The sequence below is a fragment of the Nannobrachium achirus genome (genome assembly GCF_963921795.1).
Source record: "Nannobrachium achirus genome assembly, chromosome: 23".
NCBI classification, from domain to species: Eukaryota; Metazoa; Chordata; class Actinopteri; order Myctophiformes; family Myctophidae; genus Nannobrachium; species Nannobrachium achirus.
Genome location: NC_137830.1, coordinates 15,115,515 through 15,136,417, shown reverse-complemented (window position 1 = coordinate 15,136,417; position 20,903 = coordinate 15,115,515). Strand labels below are relative to the sequence as shown.

The following is a 20,903-nucleotide window of genomic DNA, read 5'->3' as shown; positions in this document are numbered from 1 at the left end:
ATTTTCTTTTAATATGTTGGATTCATGTTAAATATGTATTTTCTGGCATTTTACCCTCAATACTTAAACTTGACCTTTGGCTGAGTAAAAGTATGAAAAGTTTTGGCATCAAAATGTAGGCCTACTTTAAAGTACAAAAGGTAAAAGTACAAAATGTTTGAAAATAGCCTCTGTATAAAATAGGGCTAAAGTGGATTAATGTATGTTATAATATCATTATTTATATCTGCAAAGTAACTAGTAACTAAAGTTTTCACATAATCGTAGTGGAGTAAAAGTGCAATATTTGTATCCGAGATGTAGTGGAGTAGTGGAGTAGAAGTAAAAGTAAAAGTATTGAAAATTGGAAATACTCAAGTAAAGTACAAATACTTCAACTTAAAGTGGGCGTGACACGGCCAAAACAGCTAATTATGGCTATCAAATTAGCATTTTTTTTTAATGATGTCATGTACCCCCATGTTAAATTACCCAATCAAATTAATTTATTGTAGTTACTGTACTGAAAGTAGTACTTTCTGTACAGTAACTGAATTAAATTAATTTGATTGGGTAATATGACGGGAGGGGGCGGAGTTGAGCGCTGAGTATTATCTAGTGAAACCCCAACAGAACTGTGCGAGGAGAAAATGCGACAATTCATAAAACAAATTTTAAAACAAGCAGTTCTAGGGGTAAAAAATTGATATAATCTGCTATAGAATCCCCCCTAACCGCGTACAGGGTACAAGTCTTCTAACAAAAAGGTGTCAGAGATTAGAACGAGGGATCCTCCGCAGCACAGACCACTTTTTAGCAGCCATCTCTGCTAAAAAGTGCTCCAGTGCTTCACCGGAGCTCCGGACCACTTTTTAGCAGCCATCTCTGCTAAAAAGTGCTCCAGTGCTTCACCGGAGCTCCGGAGGACTGAAGTCTGTGGTAGCCTGTGTGTGTGTGTGTGTGTGTGTGTGTGTGTGTGTGTGTGTGTGTGTGTGCGTGCGTGCATGTGTGTGTACACACACACAATAGCTCTTGAAAATAGCCGTGCGGTGCGGCGCTACCAGCTAACAACAACACATCACGTTGTGCGCGGCACCGCATGACGGACGAAGTATACATTCACTAATAACTGATACGGCCCCGCCTCCTTTTCAGACCGTTTGAAGAAAGACCACGTGACCTACTGTATCATAATGTTAAATTTCGGCCGGTGTCCCGGTACTGAGGATTGATTTTTGGGGTTTGTATTGTAAAGTACAACTTGATGACATCACACATTGTACTTTACAATACAAACCCCAAAATCAATCCTCCAGTTCTAGGCAACACTGAAGAGGGGGAACTTTTTTCTATTTCCACACAACTCCTCTAAGGTATATTAAAGACATATTTCAATATTTAAAATGGGTGGTCTTCCCCTTTAAGTACAGTACTTAAGTAAATCTACTTAGTTGGTCGGTGGTCAAGTTGGTTCAGGCCTCAAACAACATCCATTTGACCAAAACAAACCGAAGCATAATCAAAAATGGCATTGTCAATTCGTCAACCATATCTGGTATTCTGATGAGGCCCCAACATATCACATTTTTTGAGTGTTTTATCCGCAACGTTGTCCAAATTGTGAGCAAAATGTGAAAAAAAAAAAAAAAAAGCGATTGTGGAAACACATATGATGTGATGCTGCTTATGCATTTCTGGTCCACGTTACACTGGTAAAAACCTAGATGCGCGCGCAGGTTGGTACCAAATGAGCCAATGAAACCAGCGCTCCTCAAAACAACAGGTTTGGGGATTACATGATACAGTCACATGTGCATTTAGTCTCAATGTTTGTAAACAAGAAACCGTAATTCATAATGTAGGCTACAATTTCCCTTCCTAGAAATGCAGTGCAGTCAAAAGTACAATAATTATCTTGTGTAAATGTAGTGGAGTGAAAGGTCGTAAGTATCCAAAAATACAAATACGCTGGAATCTACAACCTCATCTGCTAGTCATCTCTTAGGCGCTGTACAGACATTTGCGTGAAACATCTTCTCCGTATCGCCTGAGAATGGCCACTGGGGGCGCCGTACTAATGCATTGTCAATGGAATTGGTTGCATGCATTACGGCGCCCCCAGTGGCCATTCTCAGGCGATAAGGAGAAGATGTTTCACGCAGCTGTGTGAGTCCAGCCTTAGAGGGACACCATACACACATTAAACACCTTCAATATCTCTCCAGCGAGTACTGAGCCAAATCATCCATCCACGTAACGGTCCTCAGTGGTGTAAAGTAACTAAGTACATTTACCTAAGCATTGTTCTTAACTCATTTCCTGCGATCTCCGTCGAAACCGGAGATTTCCCGCTGTACCACTCTGCGATGCCCGTAGATCCTGGAAATTTAATTAGCTTTAATCATTATGAAACAATTAAAAGTATGGTCGCATTTCCTGTTTAGACCGGATCTAGGTTTCCATATCCGGTCTGAGAGCCAATCATAGCTCCGGGCCCATAAGTTTCCATGTAAACAAGGAAGCATCCTGCTCGGTCATATCATCGTCTTTTTTCACACGTTTTTTTTTTTTTTTTTTTGATAGCTGTTTGATTCTTGTGCCCGCCTGGCATATGATCCGCGCACATATCGTCTGCTATGTGCGCGAACGTGTCCACGTGTTACCATAGCGCACAGCTGGCTGTTTCCAATGTGTTCTTATGTAAATACTGGCGGATACAGCAGGATACTGCCTGGCAACGGATTTGTCTATTCCAATGGATTTTTTTATTTATTCGAAAGCTGTCATCTTGTCTACCGGTCTACTACATGAGTCGCGCACCGATCATGCACTATGCGTGCACGTGCCCACGTTAAAAGGTAAGGACAATTTGGCAGGAAAACAGTTCAGCTTATGTTTAAAATAGCAGCATATGAGTTAAGTACAGTTTTGAGGTATTTGTACTTTACTTGAGTATTTCCAATCTCCTTTACTTTTACTTCTACTCCACTACATCTCCGATCCAAATATTGTACTTTTACTCCACTACATTTATTTGAAAACTTTAGTTACATGTTACTTTGCAGATATAAATTATATTATTCTAAAACATGCATAAACCACTTTAGCCCTATTTTATACATTTGCTATTTGAAAATAGCCGATCTACAAGCTCACAACGCGTCGCATCACAACGCGTTGTGAGCTTGTAAATCTGCTATTTTCAAACATTTTGTACTTTCTGCTTTTGGTACATTAAGTACTTATTGAAGTCAATACTTTTGTACTTTTACTCAAGTACATTTTTAATTCCGTACTTAACAGATTATTTCTATTATGCAGTATTGATACTTTTACTTAAGTAAAACATTTGAATACTTTTTCCACCACTGACGGTCCTCGACATGGATATGTTTAAGAACCATTGTTGTATATTATCGCACGCACATGCACACGCACGCACGCACGCACGCACGCACACACATCCCCCAAAACTCAGAAAGAAACCAAACGTCGCATGCATCTTCTCCAAAATCACAGCCAGCCCAATCTACACATTTGCAAAACATTCCTTTATTATAAATAGATTTATTCATCTGTTTTTCTGTATAAAAAAACCAGCATGCTTCAAACCATGGCATTGTTACAGGTTCACGACTCCCGATAGGTTTACAAACCCCAGAGTTACCAAGACATGGGGAGCAAACACACACTCATGTCGGGAGGATGATGCAGACAGGGCAATCCATCAGACAACAGCTGCGACAAGAATGAAAAAAAGTTGTCACGACCACAAAAATACAAGTAGAGAGTTAACGACAAACAGGTTTGAGTCTCATCTTAACCTTTTTTTCTTCTTTTTTTTATATAATCTTCTTTAATAAACTTGTTCTCATCTCTTAAATCTCCCCCGTACCCCACAAAATACACGCCCAGCTCAACTCAGTCCTCTTTTGCTTGTAAATAGAACGTCTACATGGTTTAGTTTATTTTTCTTTTGTTTTTCACGTTTTTATATTTTTTTCGGTAGATTTATTTGTTGTTGTTGTTTTTTTCCTGGTCGACTGCAGGCTCCCTGTGACACGTCACACATTCAATTTGCGTCCGTTTTTTATTCATATTTTTTTATGTTGAAGTTCATGGTTGGACCAATGAGCTGTGAGCGGCAGGGTAAAAAAAAAGAAAAGCAGGCACACTGATTGGCTAATTGGTCTGTGTGGTCCCGCCTCTCTGTGGCCCAAAGGGGGATTGATGCAGAACAATACAAAATGTCTCATGCTTGGTTGTCAGTGGGAGGAGCCCCAGGTGTCCATCACTTCCCTTGAGCAATCAGCTGAGAGGGGGGCGTGGCTTATTCTATGAGAGGGGGAGGGGTGGACTTGCCCTCTTTCCCTTTCAGTTCTCCATTTCCCTCTCTCTCTCTCTCTCTCTCTCTCTCTCTCTCTCTCTCTCTCTCTCTCTCTCTCTCCTATCCATCCGTCCATTCCTCTTCCCTCGTTCATCTCAGGTCTTCTCAGATGGCGTGGTTGCTGTAACTGACGTACGTCATCTTAGTTGATGAAGCTACATCGACAGAGAGAGAGAGAGAGAGAGAGAGAGAGAGAGAGAGAGAGAGACCGTAGGGAAAGTTATCAGAGTGAGAAGAAATGGGAGAGAGAAATAAAGAGTTGAGATGAGAGGAGGGAGAGGGGAGAGAGAGAGAGACAAAGGGAGAGAATCAGTCAAAGACATTCAAGAGACAGATAGACAGACTGACAAACAGACATATTGTATGAGAGCCGACGTCTCCATAGACCAGTGGTTCTCAACATGTGGGTCGGGACCCCCAGGGGGCTCTCCAAATTATTTTGGGGGGTCCCCAGATGATTAACTTAAGGGTTTTATGTCGCGTCCTCCATGTTAAGCCTCAGTTATACTCCTATGTCGGGCCGGTGTGCTCAGTAAATAGCCGATTTATAAGCTCACAACGCGTCATGAATGTGACGCGTTGTGAGCTTGTAGATCGTCTATTTACAGCATGCAACACACCAGCACACAACTAAGTATAAATCAGGCTTTAAATGTCAACTCACAGCAGCACGCCCCAGGACTCACGCCAGTGTCACGCACCAAAAATAGCCAAATCTAGGAGCTTGTTTGTTTTTTTGCGAGCATAAGTCACGCGTTAGATCTGTACTGCTGCCTGTTGTCCTTCCCATGTAATGTATTGTCGTCTTGTCCGGTTTCACTGGCTATTAACCTGCCGCAAGAGAAGCAGGCAAAAATGATGGAAAAATGGTTCCTGGTTGAAAAAATGTATAAATAAGTAAAAGAGAGAGAGAAAAAAAAAGGAAAAGTCAATAATTTGAAAAACAGAATTGGAGTGATGCAGCATGAAACAAATTTTCCCCCTTTATCTTCTTCTTTTTTTTTCAATTATGAAAAATGCCCCCAGGCTCAGTATTGACATTTTCCAAAGAAAAACAGCCCCTCTTAGCAAAATGTGGCGTGTTATAAAACTCGCTGACTTTTTCACCCATTTTTTTCTTTTGTTCTTTTGGATGGATTTGAGGGGGTGGGGGGGCTTGTCATTGTTGCATACAAGTCGTGTCCGTGCTAAAGTGCAAAACTGGTATTCATTTTCTAACTTTTTTTCTACAGTGTGCACTACTGGGCTACGATGACTCGGCACTTTTTCACTAATGAGTAAATAAATGAACTGTGACCCAGTTCCTCCTCTGACACAAACACATAAAGTTGCTGACTGGCAGGACGGGTGCGTCTGGTGGACTGGAGCCCAGCGCCTCTGCCATTATGCACCTGCATATCGTCAATGTCGGGCAGAAACCTCGTATCTCCAAAGTTTGAAATTTGTACATTTTTCGCAAAGAAAAGCCCTGCTTCACCAAACAAGGTCGTCGCACAAAAGTAGTGAAAACGGCAGATCTACAAGCACACAACGCCTCGCACCGCGAGGCGTTGTGTTCTTGTAGATCGGCTGTTTTCACTATTCAGGCTGGGAACACATTTTGCTGTTTGGGAGGGGCTTACAGTACACAAGTTTCTAAATTCTAGGAGAGCAAAGGCAAAACCACGCCCCGGACTCATTTTTGAAGCTTGTGATTGGCTGAACCGGACGTAGGGAGCGCTCCGTTGTAGTCACTTGGACCGCGCGAGGTGCACCAAACGTTGCGTTTATCGTGCGCTTGCCCAGGCCTTACGGCCTGGGCATAAATATAACGATTGCATTCACCACGGCTTCGTAACTCGCGCGGCGCGGCCACTCGCGCCTGCGGCGCTCGGGGGCGAAGAGCAGGACCAAGGTCCGCTGGCCTTCGCGCCGCTTGCAATGTCGTGGACAATAACTGAATGTCGTTGAAAACGAGCGCTCCTTGCCTGCGCTCTCCTAGAATTTAGAAACTCGCTTACAGTACATGTACAGTATGTAGCAACATATTTGTTTTGTAGGCTAATTTCTGATTTAGCCCTATTATAGGTTAGGCCTAAATGGGTTAAATCATTTTTTAAACGATAAATACAAAACAAGCGGTTTTGGACATGCAAGGTTTCCACCCGACAACGACTATATGGATGTTCAGGCACACTCACCTGTAATATTATACTCCAACATTCTTTACACACGGGCAAATTAGCGAAGCGATGCGAATAAGCGACCCGAAAATGCAAAATATTCTCCTTTTCCCATACACACCAAAGTGCGACGCAAATATGCGTATAAAATTCGGCAAATTGGATAAAGTTATCCAATTTGGGGCTGGCATCACACAACCCATGATCACATCACGTCAGCAGAGAGGCCACCGTCTGAAGGGTTCCCCAGCAGCAGCCAGGCAGTTAGCAGAAGCCAGGGGTGTAAAGTAACTAGTAGCCTACATTTACTTGAGTACTGTAGGTATTTGTCCAATTTCCAGTACTTTCCCTTCAAGTCCACTACATTTTGGATCCTATTGTCGGCTATATTTACTCAACTATTTATTTTAAAACATGAGTTACTAGTCACCTTGGAGAGAAAACATACATAAACCATACTTTTACTAGTACTTTGTCCACCACTGACGGCAGTACTAGCAAGCAGCCACACAGACGAAACGAGACACGGACACAATGTTCCCCTCGGCCTCAATGCAAAGGGATGGTCCCTCGCCCATGCTCTCTCTCTCTCTCTTTAAATTAGATAGAGTGTGCTTTGATACTTACGGAGAGCGAGAGGAGTTCGCCTGCGAATGTTCGCAAAATTCAACACAAGAACGAGTAAATGAACAGACGCGTGCCCAGAGGCAGAAATTGTGAAAATAGCCGATCTACAAGCTCACAACAAAATAGAACCGTGTTATACAAAATGTAATGCCTCAACTCTTAGTGCTCCTCCGGGTGGGGGTCCCCAGTTAACTCATTTAGTGCCCATGAAATTAACGGATTATAAAGTCCACGATGCCAGTCTCAGGTTGGCATCACCCCCGTTATCTTATTTTGAAGGCCAGAAGTCCACAGCGCAACCACTTCCGGTCTGACGTCATCGCGTCCTGCGCCGGAACCAATCGTTGTCCACGTGGAGTTGTGTAATGGCGGACCGGGAGCTTTTATACATGTGTAACATAAGCGAGCATCTGCCTCCATCCTAGCTTCTAAAGTGTAGTTTTGAGATAATGGACATTAAAGATGAGATCCCCCGTCCACCTCAATGTTATGGATGGGACTATTTTGTGCTCGTGGAGCCGTGATGATGCGAAATCAGTGACGGATTTCGTCTCCGGACCTCCGGCCATTGTTCTCGGTAATGTATCCGCCGTTACAGTAATATATTACTTTTCACGAGTATTCTCGGGATTGGCACCATGTGATACTCGAGTATTTTTCACGAGTCTTCTCGGGATTGGCACTATGAGTTAAAATATGATTATTTTGGGGGTCACAGCCTGAAAAGGTTGAGGACCACTGTTTTATACCATAATATACTATCTTACACTATTATATGTTGTATTATTGTTATTAATCTCTGCTCCCCTGCCCCTTCCCCCGACAAGGTGGAGATGGCCATGCACCCACCCTGGAGCCTGGGTCTGCCTGATGTTTCTTTCGTTTAGTTGCCACTGTCTCGAAAATATGCTTGCTCAGGGTGGGACGATGTCTCAGCTCGATATGTAAAGTGTCCTGAGACAACTTGTTGTGATTTGGCACTATCATAAAATGGAATTGAGTTGAAGGAGTGGGGACCACACTATTAGATAGATAAAATGTTTCCGACTGACAGCGACAATATAGTTTATGAATACACACACACACAAAAAACACACGGTCGTTGTGTTGCCAATATTGGTGACACGGACAAATCCGCAAGTAGTTTTTCTTGCTCAGAATAGGTCTTTTCAAACCGGTACAATAAACCAACTCTCGCTCTCATAAACAAACCGTTGTAGCGGCTGTTTTGCCATGCATAAAACATTTGCAGAGAAATCAATTTATTCTCCATCTGTATTTAAACTCATGTCCTCATTAACATGAAAAGAACTCACGGAGCAAATTGCTTCTTTCGCCAATGTTCTCTTGAGAAGGTTTGCAAGAGATGTTTTGCATTTGTTGTACAGCATTAGCACGGTGAATTTAGGTAAATGGGGTTTTCAGGTGATGATGGGGCGGAGTCACCCACTTATTGGTAAATTTAACAAATTCATTACTTGCTGGCCAGTAAGATAATGATGCATTTTGAGAAGTCCTCTAGGCCATCTCATGTGCTTGGTATAATGGTATAATTCAATGTTTTTTCAAACGAAAGTGTGATTTATAACCCATACAACAGTGTCATTTGATGGAAACAACTGATTTTAACAGTTTCAAAAAACAATCTGGTCACTTCATGAATGACTACCCAAATAAAATGGAGCACTTTTATTTGTGAGCACTTTTATTTGGGTAGTCATTCATGAAGTGCCCAGATAGTTTTTTGATACAGTTTGTCCTTGTTGAGCACCAACGAGTCCTTCTGCCGACTGTTGACATCTCCTTACTTGTTTGATTTGAACTGTTATTAGCCTGTAGGTCCGTAATTATTTTCGGCAAACAACACCCACACACGATGGGTGTTGTTATGGGTAAATTAATTGCACCTACAGTAGCAACAGTAATCTCCATAACAAGTTCCACAGAGCACTACCGACCCAATAACAGTGGAATTTAAACAAATCTAGCAGTCATGACAGTGGTTCTCAAAGTGCGGTCCATGGACCATCTGGGTTCCAAATGGACCATTACAGGTCTGTAACTGAGAGTGTACAAATAAACCAAATGGACCCACAAGAGTCCATGTGTACACTCTCAGAGTCGATCATGGTGGTCCTTGAAATTAAAAGGTTTGACTCATCTAGGAATAATTTAGAATTCCATTAAATTGTTATGACAATTTTACAAGTAGGTAAAATTGTAATGTAAATAGTTCATTAAGTGTATATAACAGTTGTGCAACATCAACTGAATCAATGTAAATGTGCCCCCCATGAATGTTCTTCACAGGGGGAGGGGGTTTTACCCATTTAGACTGGGAACCCATTATTACACATCATTTTGTACTATTGAAAAATAGCAGATATACAAGCTCACAGCGCGGCACCGATTGCCGCACTGCGAGCTTGTAGATCTGCTATTTTTGAAAAATCTTGAAAAGTCTTTGAATATTTGTTACGTTAAGTTACGCCCCAGGCTAGGGGTCCCTAGGTGTAACATAATAAAATGGACTCCCTCCTCCTTCTCAGGTTACAGGTGCTCAAACCTTTTCATTTCAAGGACCCCCAAAATGATATGTATTTGTCCACAGACCCTGATCTCAAAACATTTAGTTCCAGGGACCCCCCAGAAGCAAAATTTGAGTTACAGATGTTCGCTTAAAAACACATATATTCAAAGATTTTCAAAAATAGCAGATCTACAAGCTCGCAGCGCGGCACTCGGTGCCACGCTGTGAGCTTGTATATCTGCTATTTTTCAATAGCTAAAGTATAAAATAACTAAGGCCCCTCCACCTTGGGCCCTAGTAACTCAGTCCCACTTTCCCCCCCTTGTGACATCCGTATGTGTGTGTGTATGTATGTATTTGTATGCATTTATATATGTATGTTACACTACAGTACTTTATATGTGTACTTAAAAAAAATCGGAGTGTTCTCTTACTCACTGTTGGTCTCCATGCTTTCACACAGTTCTGTCTTCACCTCGCCGTTGGGCCGGTCGCCTCCTTTCTGCAGTTTACCAGTCATGGTGGCTGCTGTCACGATGGCCTTCAGGGCAAAAAATACATAAAAACTCGCCACATTTTCACTCCCACACACCCTCTCTCTGGCTTCAGTTTCCCTGTCTCTCTAAACCAGGGGTAGACAACCTGCTGCTCTAGAGCCGCATGTGGCTCTTAGGCCCTCTCCTGTGCCTCCCAGTTGCTTGGGTAAAGAAGTATTCTGTTGTTTTTGTTTTTACGTTTTATTCATAATTTATTATTGTAGTGGGCATAAAGTTAGTCGTACATTCCAAAAAACGGGCGCCTACACACCAGATAAACATAAACAAATTGTTGAAGGAAACTAAATAATGTATTATTTAGCTGTACATCCACTTTTCAAATATGTAACTAATGTTCCTAAATGTGAGGGTTTTGTATCCTACTTGTTTAAGAAGCTTAGAGAGTCCATTTGTCCGCCAATGGGTGTGCCAACAGTCTGGAATGTTGATTTAAAGAATTGGCAGCAACAGGTCAATTGTAAAAGAGTCTGGGAAAGCGTCTCTCTTTCCTCACAAAATTATAATTAGCCGGGGACCCACAAGCCCAAAAGCTCAAGGAATAGGGTAGGACATGTGATTTTCTTCTGTACTTTTTATTTCTGTTTTATCTATTAGTTTGGTCATTAAGGTCCACAGAATGAGAGGCCTGCTCTGCCGGAAACATCGCGAAAAAAAGTTATGGCCATTTGGATATTCACTGTCCCATTGACTCCACTAGAAATATTTTAAAAAATAAAATACAGCAGCCCAAAACTGTGAAAAGTGGAAAAAAGGTGTTGACTCATCACTTTTCACAGTATTTGGGGGGCCGAAATCTAGCCCAAGGAATGTTTTTCATGCAAAACAAATGCTTGCAATGGATTCAGGATCATGAAAACCCCCAGTTTGACCCCTCACATGCTATTTAAAGCAGACTTTTTTCCTTTTTTAAATATTTCTAGTGGAGTCAATGGGACAGTGAATATACAAATTGCCATTTTTTCGCGATGTTTCCAGCAGAGCAGGCCTCTCATTCTGTGGACCTTAATGACCAAACTAATAGATAAAACAGAAATAAAAGGTACGGCAGAAAATCACATGTCCCCTCCCATTTTGGTGACTGGGTCCCCGGCTAAATGTAACTACCAAATGCTAAATTTCAAATGTATCCAAAGATTCTATTTGACCCCAAGGAAACACTTCCAACTCCAGCTCTGTACTACACCCATTTCACACTATGTAACAAGAACAACATGATGTGGGAGTGTCCAGACGTGAACTCCTTTTGGCTGAGAGTATCTCAAATACAATCAGAGGTAATGGGAACTCGTATTCCCCTCTCGCCTAATGTTTTGATGTTGAATGATGATTCAGCGATTGGGCTAACAATCCCACATAGAAGACTCTTCCTCTTAGCCCTATTCACGGCCCACCCACTCAGCATCCCCCGGGTGCTGAAGTCACGTTTTGAAGGGGAAAATCCTACTAAAGCCTATAGTTAACACAGAAATCGCAAATTTAATGCAATTTCCGAATAGTAAAGTATAAAATACGGCTAGCATGATCAAGAACACAAGATAGTAAAAGGCACATAGCATTATAATTTACTTTACCGTTCGAAATAATGATTTGTTGGCTTTAAGTCCAGCTATTTCTGTTATAGTTTCCCCTTCTAAATTGATGTCAGCACCCGGGGGATGCTGAGAAATTTGCTGAGTGGGCGAGTCGTGAATAGGGCTACTTGGAGCTGACAGCCGCAAAAAGGCTGCTGGTCCTAAGATGGAAACCACCTCACAAGTCTGAAGCCTCACAATGGACTCTCACACTGATGGACATGATCTCTCTGGAACTATCCATTGCTCGATCCAACGGTGCAAAAGAAAACATACAGGACATCTTAAGCACAGCACTGGAGAAACTCAAAAACATGCTACTAACAAACAATTCGTTTTTGTCATTAACACTTTCTAAGCCGGGCCGCACTTGCCCGTACTTGTCCGGACCACCCAGTGCGCCGCTCGAACTTTCCCGTACTTTCCCGTAATTTATGAAATTAATTATAATTTTTTTTAAAATACAGTCGCCGGTCGTGCTCTGTCTCTTTAACTCTCCTACTGCCAGATTATTTATTTATTTATTGGGTCTGGTGCCATCAAAAAGCGGCTTACCTTTGCAACGTTATAGTAGATAGATAGACATTTATTTATTTATTATTATTATTTTTTTGATTGTGCAATAGTGGTCTGCCAGGCAGCAGAGGGCGGCGTCATGCTGAGAATGAATGTGATTTGCCTGTTACGTGCATTCAGACCAGTCACTGGCCACAGAGCCTCACAGCCAGAGAAATCAACAAGGAAGTGAATTGGTCTCCGTTGATGTTAACGCATAATGGATTTTTTACACCATCACCGCGGAAAATGTGTTTACAGTACACGGCGGAGCGACCCCTCATCAGCTTCAACAAGGTAAATGAACGAACAAACGAACGCGAACGAGCGCCGTATTGGCGCAGAGGTCTCTTGGGAATTGGGGCGAACAGGAACGTCCAAAGCGGTATAAGAGTTAAGAGAGCTCCTGAGACGTGATCGCGTCGGAGAGTGATGACGTCATCTGCTAGGGAGCAACTGGTGTCCACGGACGCCATTACGTGCCCTTGTATTGTGTATGCAGCCACTTGGCCAGCGCGTCTCCTCATCATTTTCGATCAGACGACAGACGAAATCAAGGCTTCGGAATGAGTGGATTGCATTGGATTAGATCGATGTGCGTGCACAGAAGACGGATTGTATTTTCGGGTGCTGTTCATTATCGCTGTTTCCCCCGTATCGCTCCATGTTAATGACCGGAGAAGAACTGCCTACAGCACCATGAAAAAAGGTTGGACAACCAAAAAAACTCTTTCATGCATGGTTTGCTGGCTTGCGCGGAGTGATCTGAGCGTGTTGTTATGATTTCGTGCTTTGCTTTTTTAAATTATGTTTATAAATAAATAGCAGATTCCACGGCAGTACCTCTGTTCAGGGGTTTCTGGCGGGGCTTGGAATACACCATGCATTTAAAAAGTATTTATGTCATAAAGCAAATCTGGACAGCCTGTTTTGAGAACCCGTGGGATGCTTTTAACCTCCGCCTTCCCAAAACCAGAGAAAGACACAATGGTCAGAAATGGGACTTTGTGAGGTTAGAAGGTGCTAGGACCCCAAAAAAAGGTTTTAAAATAGGAAAAGTGAAATTTCATGGTGTAACACCTTTAATGTGGAAATTACAATGTATCCTTATCCAGACCATATATGCTCAACCTGTGGGGGGGTGGGGGGTGATTTTATGTCAACAGAAAATGAAATAAAAAATTGATAAAAAAAACAAAAAAAACATTGTTACCTTGAAGCTGCGTTTGCGTTTGGGAACGTTCTGCTCGGGGTGGAGAAGGATGACGTAGACTTTAGGCATGTAGAGCATCCCTAGAGACACCGAGGCTGACAGACTCAGAGAGATGGTCAGAGTGGTGGTCTGGATGTACATCTAGAGAGACAGACAGACAGACAGACAGACAGACAGACAGACAGACAGACAGACAGACAGACAGACAGAGAGAGAGTTACTGTATAGTTGACAGTAGTCTAGACTAGAGCTAAACCCTTTAAGCCAGGGGTCTTCAATGTTTTCAGGCCAAAGACCCCTTAGCTGAGAGAGATATGAAGCAGGGACCCCCACGACATATTGTATAAATCTGTGTTGCAGAATAAAAATGTTCATAGATTTCTTAGACAGTTTAGACTTGTTTGACAGCACAGCACTGTCATCATGTTGGACTAATGGGTATTTTCAGACATTTAACCACTTGAACGGTCAATGTTTAATTTGTAATTTTAGAGGTATTTAAAAAGTCCTCGAATTGTCACTTTAGAAATATGTAGATACCCTCTATATAAGCCTACTTAAACTTTGTGTTGGTTTGTTTACTGTTGAGTGAGAAAACAACAGTGCACATTACGTTAATCATCTGGGGACCCCCCCCCCCCCCCCCCCCAAAATAACCCACAGGTTGAGAACCAGTGGTCTAGAATATGTGTATGTGCAGCGTCAGACACTGTCTGCACACAGAGTATGTGTACAGACAGTGGGGAGAGGGAGCCACAGAGAAACCGGTGCTAGTTTAGCATTCAGAGACTTGGGACTGTCAGACTACCGGACAGAGGCGAGAGAAGATGTATAGACTGAAAGGAAGAATGAAGGCTCCCTCTCAGTGTGTCTTTCAAAACTGGTGGGGGGGAGGGGTATGTGAGAGAGTCCGAGGATGACAGAGAGAGAGGAGAGTGTGGGCAATTAAATAGAGAAAGAGAGAGAGGGAAGGAGGAGGGAGGAGGGAGAGGTATACAGCATAAGCAGTGGTGTAAAGGAACCAAGTACATTTACGTAAGTACTGTACTTATAAGAACTGTTTTGAGGTATTTGTACTTTACTCGAGTATTTTCAGTTTTCAGTACTTTTACTTCTGCTCCACTACACCTCAGAGGCAAATGTTGTACTTTTACTCCACTACAATTATTTGAAAACTTTAGTTTTACTAGTTACATTGCTGATAATAGATGATTATAAAACATATATAAATCCACTTTAGCCCTATTTTATACCGTGGCTATTTGAAAATAGCCGATCTACAAGCTCACAATGCGGCGCTGTGAGCTTGTAGATCTGCTATTTTCAAACATTTGGGTATTTTAAGTATATTTTGATGCCAATACTTTCTTACTTTTACTCAAGTACATTTTGAATTATAGACTTTTACTTGTAACATAGTATGATTATATTGCAGTATTGATACTTTTCCTTAAAGGACCAGGTCACCTCTGGGACAACCAGATTTTATTTTATTGTTGTGTGGGACACGATAAACACAATCCTGAGTTATTTTTTGTGTTCAATCTGTGTTTTTAGATATTTTAGTATTTCAGACGATTTCAGCATGCTACAACTGGTCATATGATGCAAAATGCATCATATGACCAGTTGTAGCATGCTGAAATACTAACATATCTAAAAACACAGATTGAACACAAAAAATAATTCAGGATTGTGTTGATCGTGTCCCACACAACAATAAAATAAGATCTGGTTGTCCCAGAGGTGACCTGGTCCTTTAAGTAAAACATCTGAGTACTTTTTCCACCACTGGGGTATACAGTATAAGGATAACTTAAGGCGTGAGATGGAGCACGAGTGAGAGCAATCGAGAGAGAGAGAGAGAGAGAGAGAGAGAGAGAGAGAGAGCATAGCCGCGGGAACTATTTTACCGTAGGGGGTGCTGTCACGCGCTCCTCATGCACCGTGACGCGCGCGCACAGCGCGCGCCGAAAATTATCGCTTTCTGCAGTTTATTTCTTTGCTAAATGTAACACAATCGGGAACGGCACACTACACTTTCCCTTTACCTCTCCACATGCACCAGCCAGTCTATAGTAGATGGATTTCTTGATACCAACAGACAGACAACACCAGTTTCATATATTATAATCATTATCATTCAGTTCCAAAAGCTTTTCAGTTCATCTACATAGTTACTTTACATTACTGTCTACTACAGCAAGCATGATGGTTCCCAAACGTTTTAGCCCGTGAACCAAGAGAAACTAAACGTTAGGGGACCCAATAGTAGAGTAGTGAAAATAGCAGATCTACAAGCTCACGTCTAGTCGCTTCGCCGCCTTCGCGCTGCGTTGTGAACTTCTAGATCGGCTATTTTCAGGACCCATACAATGTGTCCGTGACGACGCGATCCACGCATCGGTCCCGACACCAGTGTTTGGAAACAGTGGTTCTGCTTCACCATAGCCACTAGCCCAAACAGTGTAGCCATATTAGCCAGCAGCATTAGCATCCATCATTACTTTAACTCTAAGCCACGACTCACCAGGTATGAGGATGAGAGGAGCAGAGGACGATGTTTAATGCCTTCATAGCCTACATGGTCTTGTCTTGGTGTTTATATTCCTTAATATGCCCGTGTTGTTTATCTCACTACGAGTCCATGATGACGCACGGTGCGCACGGACGAGAGAGAGGTGGCCGACCGTTAAAGGGGCGTCCTGTGAAAGCTATTTCCTCTCTGCACAGAAGCGCATTTCAAAACAAGAGCCTTTATTTTAACGTTTTCATCTATACAATCGATCATTCAACATGTTCATTTTGAAATTGTCCTGGAAATAGAAGTAGCCAATAGCCCCTACATGCCACTGGTGCAATTTTCTTATTATATGAATATTTATTTTTATTTTCCTCCCAACCCCCTTGGGGAGGGGCGGTAGGGGGTGCGGTGGGACCTGGGGGAGGGGGTGCGGCCGCACCTCCAGCACCCCTACTTCCCTCGGGTATGAGAGAGAGAGAGAGAGAGAGAGAGAGAGAGAGAGAGAGAGAGAGAGAGAGATTATGCCCTGACCAGGCCGTACACTGTCAACCCAGGTTGAGGCAGTGATGAAGACTCCGGCTTGACAGAACAAAGGAAGGGATGTCAGACAGGGAGAGGATGGCTGGGACCATTAACTGCCCACTTACACTGCACCTGCCAGAGTCTCAGTCCCTACAGAGATGGACCAGGCAGACATGACAACGCTGAGCTTCTGATTGGCTTGTCAGCATCAGGGCCCATTAAAGCCTGTGTAATGTTTTTCTCCAAGCCGAGGTTTCCGCTTTATTTAAATGCCGTCTCCGTGACCCTGGATATCGACAGCCGTGACAAAGTGCTCCATGTGTCCGCGTGGTGTTAAACAGAGAGGCCCGTTTTATGCCAAATGCTTCTACATTATGGGCTAATTACTGTCAGTGGACAGAGGATTTAAATGTTATGTTCGACGGCCGCCACAGACTGGCTGGGTTCCACTGTTTCCCCTGTTAGACTCATCGCAGAGAGACAGACAGACACAGAAAGAGCTTCCCCCCCCCCCCCCCCCCCCCTCAATGCTAGACCAGAGCTTGGAACAAATGGCCCAAACGTCTAATTTATAGTGGGTTACATGCCGTTGCCGGTTGTGTTGCGTGCTTGTAGATCGGCTGTTTCTGGTGTGTGTCATCTGAGTATAACTCAGACATAACACTCAGTACAGAGAGACACAGAAATAGTTGTATTTCCCCTCGGGCTATCAGAGCCCTGAACAACAATGCCGGGCCAAAACGTCTTTATTTCTGTAAATAGTCTTTTGATCACAACAGAGCACAAATGTTGTTGTTCTTTTGGCTCAAATGAGCTAACTCCTGTAGCCAATCGTGGGCAATGGAGAGGGGCAAAGGGTGACATCATATAATATCAAGGCATATATAGGCAGAATACGGGTATTTTAGAGCTTTTTTGTCTGGCTTTGGGTCGGGTCGGGGTTTGAAGCAGCGCTCGTAACTTCTGTGGTAACGTGAAACTCCCAGTGCAATATCGCGCAACTTGAGTGCTGCTGCGCAACTTGAGTGTGTGTGTGAGTGACTGTGTGCATGCGTGCACTGCCGAGCGGGGAACATCGTTGAAACTGTCCAGTGTCCATAGTCACTTTTATATAACCTAATATTATAGAAGTTGCATGACTGAACTTTGCAGCTGTAACAGCCTGTATGCCTGTTGCCTGCTGCGGAGGTCGTCAGCATGTGTTCTCCGAGCGAGGCTCTGATGTTTATTTGTTCCTTAATTTGGACGGTTAGTCCTATTTCTACAAGCTGTTTCTTTTAATAAAGAAGTTGGAAAAGGGTGGAATTACTCTGTTCTTAGCGAATCAATATTTAATGGGAAAAAAAGGCTGCAGTGCATGCAGTGATTAAGCTTGTTTAGAAATTTGTCGGGCTGCGGACTGGGTCGGGCTCCAATTGTCAATTATGTATCGGGCTTTGGGTCGGTCTCAGGCTGACGTTCTGTCGGTCTGGGTTGGGTCGGGCTCAGATATTTAGGCCCGATTAAAGCTCTAGGGTAATTATCCAATTTATCTGAGAGACATGAGGGGCCCAATCGGACGGGTAAATCTAGTTTTATTAAAGCGCCTTGTCTCAAGACACTTTACATATGAAGCAGAGACCCATCATTGTTTTTTTTTTCTTTTTTTTTTTCAGTAGCCTATAATATAGTTGCGTGTTGAAGGGTCTCTATAGAACGCACCTCCAAAAGCTCTTGTGCCAATAGGGGGCACCACAGACGTGAGCAGTTGCACCATCTGTCCTACAACCTTTAGTTTTCCCTGTAGCTTCCTCGTGTCCTGACAACTGCACCCCACGACTGACTGAATAGGCAACCCAGCCTGGCAGAGATTTTCTAATAATTTATTCTGTCGCTGTCAGTTCCCACCTGATGTCATGTGGGAGTTCAGACTGCTCAAGCTCGTAGTGAATAACTGCTAGCTTGCATATCGTCCTAAGACTAGGACTCAAGCCTATGATGAACAGGTAACTGGAATTGTCTCAGAGTCCTCTGAAGAGAATGATACCATCTCCCACCATGCAACAAGAAATACAACTCATTTCCCCATGGCCTCAACCTTCTTCCAGGAGAGGGTTTCTGGATTCAGTTTCCACAGATCAATGAATTTCTGCTTCAGCTGTATCCACCAAATGTGTACAAGTCAAGTCAAGTCAAGTTTATTTATATAGCGCATTTAAAAACAACAGCAGTTGACCCAAAGTGCTTTCCAGAGGCAAAAAACTACAGTTTACAAAGCAATAATACGCACCAATACAACAAAACAAGAAGAGAAAACAAACACCAAACATAAAATCAAACATCTTTGTCCCAATGATGGTGGTGATTTGTTGTTTTTGTTTTTCTTTACATATCTACTGCATAGTACTGTGTTCTATTTGTCTGTCATTCAATGTTATATGAGATACTTCAATGGTTTCCAGTGGAAATAAGCTTAGTCTTTTCATGGATCTCCTTTTAGTAGACCTTGTACCAGTGAACTGTACCGTCATGAAACTGTACCTTTTCCTATGCAAACTTCTAATAAAGTCTTCAATCAATCAATCAATCAAGTGGGAGAGTGAAGAGATGAAGCACACAACTCCATATTTGGGCAGAACTAAGACGGCCAAACAGACAGCACAGCACCATAAGTCAGTGTTTCTCAACCTTTTTTCTGAATGGGCACACTTTTCATGTCCCCAAGAATCCATGGCCACACGAACATAATACGGGGGTGTAAATATCGTCACTGTCAGGAAAACCTTGTATCTCCAAGTTTCAAATTTGTAAGTTTCTTCGCAAAGTAAAGCCCTGCTTCATCATAGCCCAGCCCTACCCTCCCCTGCCCCTTCTTTGTATATACTTTCTGTTTGTTTAGACTTACTGTTTCCCTTTTTTGTTCTTTCATTTTACTTTCTTTACATATCTACTGCATAGTACTGTGTTCTATTCGTCTGTCATTCAATGTTATATGAGATACTTAAATGGTTTCCTGTGGAAATAAGCTTAGTCTTTTCATGGATCTCCTTTTAGTAGACCTTGTACCAGTGAACTGTACCGTCATGAAACTGTACCTTTTCCTATGCAAACTGCAAAGTCTTCAATCAATCAATCAATCAGTCGCACAAGAGTAGTGAAAACAGCAAATCTACAAGCACACAACGCCTCGCACCATGAGGCGTTGTGTGCTTGAAGATCGGCTGTTTTCACTAGTTTAAATCATTTTTAAAATGATAAATACAATACTGGCTTTCAAGCAGTTTCAAGGGGCACACTTGACCATTTTCAGGGGCACACCAAATATCCCCAGGCACAGTGGTTGAGAAACACTGCCATAAGTAGCACTTGCGCGCTACGCTGGAGCAAGTAATAACTAGAAAGGATGCAATTCTGAGAAATTGCGAGTGTGGTTGGCGTTTTTGCATTTTCCCATTCAAGGCAATGGGGTACTTCTTCATTGGCTAAAAGTTCCTCCATAAACTTGGAACAGAACAATAGTGCCTTGCCCTATTATAGGCAATCCCACTAATAATCATGATGAAACAATAAATACAAATAAAGTCAGACAAGAACTATAGAACACTAACTAGTCCATAGTCTGGGGATGTGCAGTGCACACTCAAAGTATTTGCATGTGCAGTGTATGGTGTATGCTTTATAAACGTTAGGAGGCAGCTACTGTCATGTGTCATGTGCATGCTGGAATGCGTTTTAATTTGTATAGCTGTACATCCTAAAACAAAGCACAAAGTAGTACCTTTGATATTGAAATTGTAAGAAAGATAGAGCAATGTGCACTGCAGTACACCTCATTGACTCTCTCTCTCTCTCTCTCTCTCTCTCTCTCTCTCTCTCTCTCTCTCTCTCTCTCTCTCTCTCTCTCTCGCTCTGCTAATAAATGATGCATAATGATAATTGTTAATAACCGTTTGCAAGTCCAGATCAATTGCCACTGAGGTACCATGCAGAGCAGCGGAACAGACAGGTTATGAGTGACAGACCGCAAGAAAACAACAGTTTTCAAACAGGCAACAATATGACAATGTTAGCACTTAATTGCCTCACATTGTCAAGTTAGAGAATCCACTGTGTCAAAAAGTAAAAACATAGATGTCTACAGTTCATCAAACTGACAGGTCTGGGATTTGGAGCTGTTTTGCAAAGATATGAACCAGATATTAATGACAAATGAATTAGCTCAACACTGTCAGGTCCAAACTGTGGAGTCAAAGCAAAGTTCATATAACAACGCACTTAAGAGAAGTCAAGTGTTAGG

At 42.5% G+C, this 20,903-nt stretch overlaps 1 protein-coding gene across 1 annotated transcript in view; it reads right to left on the bottom strand.

Annotated features, from left to right (window-relative positions):
• Positions 1–4,471: 4,471 nt before the first annotated feature.
• Positions 4,472–20,903, bottom strand: part of grm8a (glutamate receptor, metabotropic 8a) — a gene marked incomplete at both ends in the record, with an annotated part of 299,416 nt that continues 282,984 nt past the window's right edge. The window contains 3 exons of the mRNA XM_080753986.1: positions 4,472–4,521; positions 10,124–10,226; positions 13,582–13,722. Coding sequence (XP_080610112.1) covers positions 4,472–4,521; positions 10,124–10,226; positions 13,582–13,722 — 294 coding nt within the window. The remainder of the gene's footprint in view (positions 4,522–10,123; positions 10,227–13,581; positions 13,723–20,903) is intronic.